This window comes from Crocuta crocuta, unplaced genomic scaffold, assembly GCF_008692635.1.
Source record: "Crocuta crocuta isolate KB4526 unplaced genomic scaffold, BGI_CrCroc_1.0 scaffold139, whole genome shotgun sequence".
Classification (NCBI taxonomy): domain Eukaryota; kingdom Metazoa; phylum Chordata; class Mammalia; order Carnivora; family Hyaenidae; genus Crocuta; species Crocuta crocuta.
Window position 1 is genome coordinate 11,606,262 of NW_027533258.1, and position 9,477 is coordinate 11,615,738.

A 9,477-nucleotide genomic window follows, 5' to 3' on the forward strand; every position below is an offset into this window, starting at 1 on the left:
GGAAAATGGCCATATACATCAAAATTGGTAAATTTTACTTTATACGCGTGATACCTCAACAAATCTGGTTTTCGGAATGGAATGCACGGCAGGCTTGCTGGCCGACGGCAGTTCTAGAGCAAAGCGAAGACAAGTCGCGGCATCGCAAGCTGGCGCCCCTCGATCTACGGGGCCCAGGTGCGCGGAGGCGGTCCCCCAGCGCCCCCTGGCGGCCGCTGAGACCCTGACAGCCACAGCGAGGCCGAGCGGCCACCTTGCGAGCCGGGTGGGCCGGGGTCGTGTGCGGGCTGCGGGGCGGGAAGGGCCTGCGGAGGAGCCCGACTATAGATGAGGGAGCCTCACACACGCCCGGAGAGGCCCCCTGCCCGCTGAGGCGGTGTCGGTCCGAAGACCCTTCTTGCCCCCTCCCCCCTCCCCTCCCCCACCAGCAACCAAAAGCCTCTGGTGGGTGAGGGTCTCAGGGGGGAGCCGGCAAGCGAGCCTGGGAGGAGTGAAATCAGACACACACACCTCGGTCTGTCTCACGCACACGTGCACACACACACCCTTTTTCCCTCTTGCACAACTGCCCACCCAAAACAGACGGAGAAGGTGCAGGGAGATTTTTTTTTCAAAATTCTTTAATGTTTTACTTATTTCTGAGAGAGAGACAGCGTGAGCAGGGGAGGGTCAGAGAGAGAGGGAGACACAGACTGAAACAGGCTCCAGGCNTAACATAAAATATACCGCTTTAGCCATTTTTCAGTGCACAATTCAGCCGCACCAAGCGGACCTGACGTTGCTGTGCGTCCATCCCTGGGGCCTTCTCATCAATCCCACCTGTAACCCACTTNCCAACGCGGGGCTGGAACCCACGAACTTCAAGATTATGCCCTGAGCCACAGTCAGCTGCTCAACCCACTGAGCCACCCAGGCGCACCCCCCCCCCACTATTATGTTTTAAATTCACCAACAAAGAGTGAGCCCCAGGCCCCATCCTCAACCCCGATAATAGCAGCTCAGACCCCTCCCTGTGTGGCTGTGTGAGTGACCAGCCTTCGTTTCTTCAAGGGTTTCTGATGGTTACGGAAGGGTGCCTCACACTCACGGTAAGATCCACGAGGGCCGGTCCAGCCACATTGCTGCCTGAAAGGCTGAGACCCACCAGGACGCTGTCATAAGCCCGGCTCTAACTCGGACCACGGCGACAGTTGGAAGTCGTTGGCTTAGTGCCAGCATTTAATAATCCTGGAACCCTGAACCCTGAGAAGGGTTATTTCCTTCTGCAATCGCACAGTTACCACAGCAAGGGCACCTGCTCATTCTAACACTGCATCTTCCCCTCGGGCTGCTCCTGACTTAGCTCCAAACCTTTTCGGTGGTCCTGAAACCAGACTCACCTGGAATGACATTTTTTTTTTTAACACCGGAATTCTGGTCGCCTTGCGTAGAGTCACCCGGCCAGGAAAAGCCTGTTCTCCTACCCCCGCCCTTGACTGTCTCCCAGTCTGTAACCGGAGTCACATGTGAGCATGTCTCTGTTGTAAAGTCATCCCGAGAGAGGCGTGCACACGACACGCCTCCAGCCAGCAGGTCCAGGCTGGGCCCCGCCTTCCTGGGGGACCCCCGCGCCACTGGGGGACGTGGGCGCACAGAAGGACGGCCAACCCCTGGCCGCCCGGCCCCTCTCTGCCACTGCCGCCAGCTTGTGGGGCGGTAGCAGGTGCGCCTGGCGATGTGTCTGCGAGGACATGATCCCGGGCAGCAGGTCTCTGGAGGCTTCCGAGGCCGCCACCACAATGGAGGCTCACGTGCAGAGATCCTGACTCAGTTGGCGTTTGACCCGGGGGAGGGCGAGGGGGGACACCAGGAAGTTGGCATTTTTACAAATGTACGGGGTGCGATGAGCGTCGGCTGTTATATGGAAATGCCGAATCACCAAACTGTACACCTGAAACTCATCTTACATTGGACGTTAACTGACTGGAATGTAAATTGAAGCTTTTAAAAAATCGAGAGCAATGCCTCTTGCAAAAATAGCTAGCAGACGGCTGGAAAAGGCAGCCGCTCGCAACTGTCCTACGCATTCAAAACACCTGGGAAACTGTACAAAATACTGATTAATCGCCAACCTAAAGATTCCAGTTTAATTAGTTAATTGGTCTGCCCGGGTGTTAGGAGTTTTAAAGCTCGCCAGGTGCTTCTAATGTGCAGCTAAGGCTAAGAGCACGAATTAATGACCCTCCAGTCCTGGACGTCAGCCGTAAAGCCACCCATTGGGGGTGGGGGGCGGGGGGGGGGCTGCTGGGTGTGAATCATCCAGACCATTGTAGCATTGTGAGATTGAGGCCCTAAGGCAGAGAGGAAGTAAACTGCTTCCTGGAACCAATTCCAATGGGGGAGGGGCAGGTTCCCACACCCCAAGCCGGCTTCCTGCTCCTCAACTCATTTCTGACCCACGTACCCAGAAAAGGTGTCAGAGTCCACGGGCTAAGGGTTCGTTCCTACCTACAGGACTGCCCGCCCCGCCCCGCCCGAGGGTCCAAGGTCAAGTGCAGGCTGCCGGCGGTACTTCCTCCGGCCCCTCACGGGTCTCCAGAGTCAGGGGGTGGGGCTAGAGGGGCAAGCCTCTGGTCACGTGGGGGCTCCTGGGCGCCCCCCCTTACGTGGGGTCCAAATGCCACCTCATTCATTAACTAAAGGCGCCTTTAGGGCTCTTGCATTTAGGAAATCCCCAAGGTTTTAGGAGCTCTGGGTGGGAACACGATGACCACACGTGTATTTCTTATTATAAATCACACTATCGGGAAGGAGCCCGTGTTTCCGGAGGGTCTGCTCCGCAGGCAACGGCCTGGATGCTGTCAGTGTATTTCCTTGTTCAGTTCACACCTGGGTCCTGGGAGGGTAACTGTCATTCTTTTTCCGGGGTGTGGGTGGGGGGCTGGAGTGGAGTCGACTCCCACCGGTTAAACCATTTGCCCACAGTCACATAGCAAGTCGGTGGCAGAAACTGGACCAGATCCAGGGCCCTCCCTGGAAACGGCCTGTCTGCCCGGGGAGCCGCCTGGCCTGACAGCCACTCACTAGCATCTAACTGGAGCTTGGCTAACAGGTATCTCCGGAGGGGGGGGGGGAAGCGGGGGCAGTGCTGTCCAGGCCCAGAGCTTCCGGAGTGAGAAAGACCACATCGGGAAAGGTCCCCGGGACCCAGTCAGGGGAAGCGTGGGTCCCAAAGAGCTCGTCGGGGCATAGCTCTAAGAGCAGACAGAAATGTCAGCTCACAGAGGCCTAAGAATCCCACCCGCTGAAGCTGGTGCCAGGAGCCCGGGGGCCGGGCTGAGGATGCAGCAGGACGTGGGGGTGGGGGTGGGGGGGCGCACAGACTCAGACGGCCCCCACTGCCCTTTCTTGAGCAGGACTGACCTTCATTCTGAGATCATAAGAAACGAGAGCAGATGGTCTTTGTGAGCCCCCTACAGCCCTGGTGAAACAGAAAGGTGGCCTCCCTCTGCCTGTATCTGCCTTTGCTCGGTTGGCTTTTTTACCGGCCTGAGAAATCAGCCACCCCGGAAACCAGCATGGAGTGAGCCGAGGCGAGGAGGTGCAGGCAGCCACTGTACATGATCCTTTGCAGATCAATGCTCTCGAAGCATCATCGCGGGATCGCCCGGGCGTTAGGAAGGCAGGTTCCTGGTCCCTACCCCAGACCCACAAAGTCAGAATCCCTGGAGGGACCGGCAGTCTGATGTCACAAACGCTGCGGGTGACTGCTGCTCCCCAAAGGGAGAGAACACTCCTGCTTGTGAAGAGGCCCAGAGAAGTGGGGAGTGGGGGAGAGCCATGTGGGATTGAAGGGCAATTTTTGTGGTTGTTTTAATGTAGAAAATACTTGAGCTTTAAAATAAAAAGTATTGAAATAAAATATTTCAGGTGCTTGGGGTGCCTCGGTGGCTCAGTCAGTTAAACGTCTGACTCTTGATTTTGGCTCAGGTCATGATCTCACGGTTCGTGGGTTCGAGCCCCGCGTCGGGCTCTGTGCTGACAGCTCGGAGCCTGGAGCTGCTTCCGATTCTGTGTCTCCCTCTCTCTCTGACCCTCCCCTGCTCATGCTCTGTCTGTCTCTCCTTCAAAAAAATAAACATTAAACATTAAAGAAAAATAAAATACGCTTCCAGAAAAACGCGTGTCCTGCATGGAGAGCGGGATGCATTTCCACAGTCAGCACCATCGGGGAAGCAAATGAGACTACGAGACGGAACGCCACCAGCACCCCGGATCCCAGGCGCCCTGTCCTGCCTCCCCATCACCGCCTGACCTGCGGTGGCCGCGGCCTGTTTCACGTGTTCCTGCCCCTTACGTTACGGAAGCAGATGGAACGTGCCCCTTCTCGCCCGGCTCCGGCCCTCGTCACTGTGTTCCTAAGACCCGCCTGACCTATCGCAGCCACCCCAAGAGCATTCCTTCGTGTGGACACGCGGCTCACTCTGCCCGCAAGGCGGGTGTGGCTGGTCCCAGCGTGGGACTGCCCTGTGTCTGCGGTCCACGTGCCTGTCTGTCACCTACCTAGCACAGGTCATGCGTTCTCGACCCTGCTGAAACGTCGTTGGGAAGGGACTGTGGAAGGTCATCAAGCTGCGAGACAGAAAGGGCCAGTGTGTGGGGGGGCGGGGGCTCCTGGGGAAGCCAGAGGCAAGAGCAAGTAGGGCCCGGCTCTGCCATTGCAGGGGGGAGGAGAGAGCCCAGCGCAGGTGGGTCGAGCTGGGGTGGCCACGAGGGGCTTCCTGGGGCTGCAGGCCTGGATTGGCTACGTGGGTGGGAGGCAGGGTTGTCTGCTTGGGTGCGTGTGAGGGTCGGGATTTGGGGCCGGGGAGATGGGGGTCTGACGGGTCAGCACAGGTGACTTGAGAGCGGGGGCTGGGCCCGCCGCGCGCCTGCAGCTCCCTTCCGGGCTGTGCCATGTTGCCGGACACCGGGGGCTCGGAACTCAGGGTCCAGGCACCGCCCCAAGGGGTCTGCAATACCACCTGCTGGGCAGGAGGCAGGGAGTCCCCCCTGCACCCTCCACGGGCTGCTCCCCAGACATGCCCATGCCAGACACGCCCACGCCAGAACGTGGTCGCATGCTGAGCCCTGACCCAGGCCACACTGAGTTGTGGACACGCCAGGGGATCCAGTGGCTGCACCCCCAGAAAGGCAGGGGTCCTGCCTCGCTGAGCTGCTCCCTGTGACAGGCCCCCAGCCGTGGGAGCCCCTGTGCCCTAGTGGGGCAGGCTCTCGCGCAGCGTCCCTGGCTCCATGCCCTGCCCAGACCTGTTCTAGATGCACACCACCCTTCCCCAAGGCTGCCTCCACCTCCCACCAGCCAAGCGCGGGCGAGGCCGGCACCCAGCTAGGCAGGCCGGCAGGCAGCAGTGCCGGGGTGGCCGCGGCGGGGCATGGAGCCCACAGCAGGGCCGGCCGTGCTCTACCAAAAGCTGCTGCTCTGGGATCCGAGCTTGGAGTCTGAGGAGGAGGAGACCTCAGAGCTGGTGGCTCCCGATGCCTGGAGGCCCCAGGACGCCTCGGGGTGAGTCAGGGAGGGGTCTGGGCGCCCGGCAGCTCAGGCCTGAGGCCAGCAAGTCCCTCCCTCTGGAGCCCCTACGGTGGGGCCGGGGGTCAGACCACCCCACACCTGGCTCGGCTCCAGGAATGTTCTGGGTGAACGGGAAGGAGCGGAGCTGCGGCCCCAGAGCGTCCGAAGGGACATCTGAAGGAAGCCAGCCCAGCCTGCTCTGTTCCCAGCCCCCACCTCCTGGGGCACCTGCCAGGTGGGCTGGAGCCGGGCCACACCCGCCGGGCCCCGCTGCTCAGCCAGCCAGGCCCGTCTGCGGCCTCCCTCCTGCCTCCTCCTGGGCCCCCCCCAGCTGTCCTTGGTGTCCCCCAAGCTCCTTCCAATCACGTGTCTCGCCTATGCCGTGTCCTCCACCAGGAGGCCCTTCTCCTTCTGGCAAAATTGTACTCCTCATGCAAGTAAGACCTAATCTTTCGGGAAACATTCCCCGGGGCCCCTTGGGGCTCTTGGGCCCCACCCCCCAGCCCTGGCTCAGGACACCTGTCCCTGCAGGAACAAGGCTGGCAGGCTGCCCGGGGCCTGGGCCCGCCTGGTCGCGGCCCTGCTGCTGCTGGCCGTCGGCTTCTCCCTGGCGGTCAGGCAGCTCCACGCCAGCGGCGGCTCTGCGGCCCCTGCACCCAGCGGCCACGCCCACCCCCCTGGCGTGTACCACCACGGGGCCGTCGTCAGCCCTGCAGGTCAGAGCTGGGAGCTGCTGGGGGAGGGGAGGGCCAGGGTCACGCCCCCACCCCCCACCCCTCCCGTGACGGTCTCCTCTTACCACAGCCACCTGCTCCCGCCTGGGCCGAGAGCTGCTTGTCGCCGGGGGCAATGTCGTGGACGCCGGCGTGGGGGCTGCGTTGTGCCTGGCTGTCGTGCACCCTCACGCCACGGGGCTAGGTCAGTGACCCACAGCCCAGGCCCGCCCTTGGGTGCTGACCTCGGGGCTGCTCACTGGCAGGACCCAGGGCTTCGGCAGGCGCCCAGCCCCAGGCTGTGGCCCCTGCTCCCATATCCGTGTGATCTTGACCCCCTCTCCAGGCCTAGTGAGCAGCTCCTGACCTCAGGCTAAGTCGGTGACCCTTCACCCGGGCCACCGAGGAACCCTGACCCCCGCGTCCTGACTCCTGTGCGACCCCTCTGCCTCCTTCAGGTGCCATGTTCTGGGGCCTCTTCCACAACGGCACCGCAGGCAGGTCGACTGCCCTGACGCCAGGCCCAGCCCGGACACTGGCCCCTGGCCTGGGGCTGCCATCCGCTCTGCCAGCCCTGCACCTGCTGCACACGCACCTCGGCCGCCTGCCCTGGCCACGCCTGCTGGTGGGCCCCGCCGCACTGGCTCAGGACGGCTTCCTGGTGGATACAGCCCTGGCCAGCGCCCTGGCCGCCCAGGGCACAGACGGCCTCTGTCCGCTGCTTTGCCACACTGACGGGACCCCACTGGGCCCCGGGGCCCGAGCCACCAACCCCAGCCTGGCAGCAGTGCTACGCAGGGCAGCCCTGGCCCCCACCCCGGACGTGGCCGGGGACGCTCTGCTGAGCCTGCTGGCCAGAGACCTGGGGCTGGAGGGACCCTCGCCTGGGCCCGCGGCCACCCTGGAGCCAGCCCTGCAGCTTCCTGTGCCCCAGGGCATCCTGTCCACCACCCCCAGCCCCTCAGCTGGCCCAGAGCTGCTGGTGAGGGTGGAGGCAGCCTTGCGCCCTGGAGCGCCCAGCCCTGACCCCTGCCCGCCCCTCCCACAAGCCCCTGGGAGCCCTGGGAGCAGCGTCCTGGCCACCATAGATAGCAGCGGCTCTGCGCTCCTTCTCACCTCCTCACTCAACAGCTCCTTTGGCTCTGGACTTCTGTCCCCAAGCACCGGGGTTCTGCTTAGCAACCTGGTGGCCGAGTCTGCAAGTAGTGGCTGGGCCTGCCCCCTCATCCTCCATGGTGGCTCCGACGACACAGAGGCTGATGTGTTGGGGCTGGTGGCTTCAGGGAGCCCTGTGGTGGCCAGAGTCATGACTCGTGCCCTGATCAGTCACCTGGCGGGGCCCCAGACCCAGGCCCAGCAGCAGCAGCAGGGGACAACACAGAGCCCTAGCCTTTGTGGCCAAGGGACCCTGCTCCAGGTGGCTGCTCACGCAGAGCACGCCCACGTCTCCAGTGTCCCCAGTGGATGCTGCACCTTCCAGGGCTTCTAAGTATGGGCCAGAGGCCTGCAGGGGGTAGGGGTGGGGGTCTCCAGCCTGGAGGCAGGGGCAGAGCAGGCCCAGCAGGGACGAGTGCATTCAGAGCACACTGCTGGCTCAGGCCCACAACCTCTGGCCTGCTCAGTGATCTGGATGGAGTTCTGGGTCTTTTTTCAGCTAAGGAACCGGAGGACAATGGGGAAAGAGCACCAGGCCCTGGGGCCGGCCCTGAGTTTGGATCCGGCTCTGAGAAGGTCAAGGAGAAAGATGCCAGGCCCCTGCCTTGGCTCCAGGCCGCACGGGCAGGCCCCCTTGGCAGAGCCCAGGGTACTGATGGCCTCTCTGTCCTTCCCTTCAGGCCACCCTCTGCTGATCTCTCTCGACTGGGCTGGAAACATAATAAAGATCAAGTCTCCTGGATGCCTTGTGCTGTTCCTGTTCTTAGTTCCCCACCAGGCTCTGAGGTGCGCAGGGGCCGGTTTCCCCCTTGGGCAGCACGGCTGACCCAGACCCAGACAGGCAGAGGCTGGGCCCTGGTCTTCCCGCTTCGCCCTGCTCACCATGTGCCTCTGGGGCACCGTATGTTTTCACCTCACTTTCTAAAACAGGCAGCACAGCAAGAAGGGGTTGAGAGGAGGAGCAGCAAGTGGCCTAGAGGCCTGGGTCCAAAAGTGACTGGAGCTGGGGTGTGGGATTTGAGGGGGGCCGGGAGGGGGGCGTGACACTGCCTGCCTCCCACATCCCCCAGGGCTGGGGTCCCTCGGGACTACAACCCTCTGGAGCTTCTGCACTCCCGCCCGCCCTCGGAAAAGTCATGTGTGATGGTGTAGAACCCTCGATCAGCAAAGAGAATCCGCCCCCAGCGCAGCGGATGGTACCACCATCTACCCAGTTACGTTAGCCTCCGACGCAGCATTCCTGTCTTTTCTTCTCCCCCACGTCCATCCCCCCCTTTCCAGCTCCAAATGAGCTGGAATCCGACCTGATTTCATATTAATCCGCGGTGGGTCTCTAACCCTTCTTCCTGCGTCTACTCTGCAATCCGACAATCCAGTCGCCACACAGCCGCAGAATAATCTTTTAAAAACGTAAATACGATCGAGGCTTGTCCTTGCCTCAAGCCCTGCAACGACTTCCCACCCAGGCTCAGATTAAAAATCCAGCAGCCAAAGTGCCCNAGTGCGCACGCGCGGCGGCCTGACCCGGAAGAGGTCGTCTTCAGGGCCCACGTGTTCGAGGAGCATGGCGGAGATGGAGAGTCAGGACGTCGCTGGGCCCGCGGCCCCCGGGGAGGCGGGCAAGAGCGGCGCCCGGCCCGCCGACCGTGAGGGCCTGCTGAAGCACAGCCGCGAGTTCCTGGACTTCTTCTGGGACATTGCGAAGCCGCAGCAGGAGACGCGGCTTGAGGCCACGGAGAAGCTCCTGNTTGGTTCCGCAGGGATCGGAGATGAAGTACGCCCTGAAGCGCCTCATCACGGGGCTCGGGGTCGGGAGAGAGACCGCCCGGCCCTGCTACAGTCTGGCCCTGGCACAGGTGAGGTGGCGGCTCCCGGAAGGGCCCAGGCTGCTGGTCGGGGCGCTGGGGAGTGAGGAGGGCAGCGGTCTGAGCGGAAGCCCGGGTGGGGAGGTGGGGGGCCGGGCTGATGTCCTCACGTGGAGGCGGGGAAAAGCGTCTCAGCGAGGCCGGTATCCCGAGAAGCGCGGCAGGGGGGGGAGGAGGATGGTAGTGGGCTGGC

The 9,477-nt window shown here is 62.4% G+C and overlaps 2 protein-coding genes across 2 annotated transcripts in view; both read left to right on the forward strand.

The window, feature by feature from the left end:
* The first annotated feature begins 5,414 nt into the window (after positions 1–5,414).
* GGT6 (gamma-glutamyltransferase 6) lies at positions 5,415–7,753 on the forward strand. Its single transcript, XM_077746899.1, has 4 exons — positions 5,415–5,545; positions 6,083–6,267; positions 6,356–6,469; positions 6,723–7,753. Exons 1-4 carry the CDS (start codon positions 5,415–5,417, stop codon positions 7,751–7,753), a joined length of 1,461 nt encoding a protein of 486 aa, XP_077603025.1.
* A 1,213-nt stretch (positions 7,754–8,966) lies between these two features.
* Positions 8,967–9,477, forward strand: part of MYBBP1A (MYB binding protein 1a) — a 10,415-nt gene continuing 9,904 nt past the window's right edge. Inside the window, 2 exon segments of the mRNA XM_077746885.1 lie at positions 8,967–9,168; positions 9,170–9,275. Of these exon segments, the coding sequence (XP_077603011.1) occupies positions 8,984–9,168; positions 9,170–9,275 (291 nt within the window). The 5' untranslated portion in view covers positions 8,967–8,983.

Excerpts from the sequence above, each read along its gene's own strand:
- GGT6 (XM_077746899.1), top strand. The coding sequence starts at position 5,415 with ATGGAGCCCACAGCAGGGCCGGCCGTGCTCTACCAAAAGCTGCTGCTC. Across the intron at positions 5,546-6,082 it reads AGGCCCCAGGACGCCTCGGG|GAACAAGGCTGGCAGGCTGC; the intron begins GTGAGTCAGGGA and ends CTGTCCCTGCAG. Across the intron at positions 6,268-6,355 it reads GGCCGTCGTCAGCCCTGCAG|CCACCTGCTCCCGCCTGGGC; the intron begins GTCAGAGCTGGG and ends CTCTTACCACAG.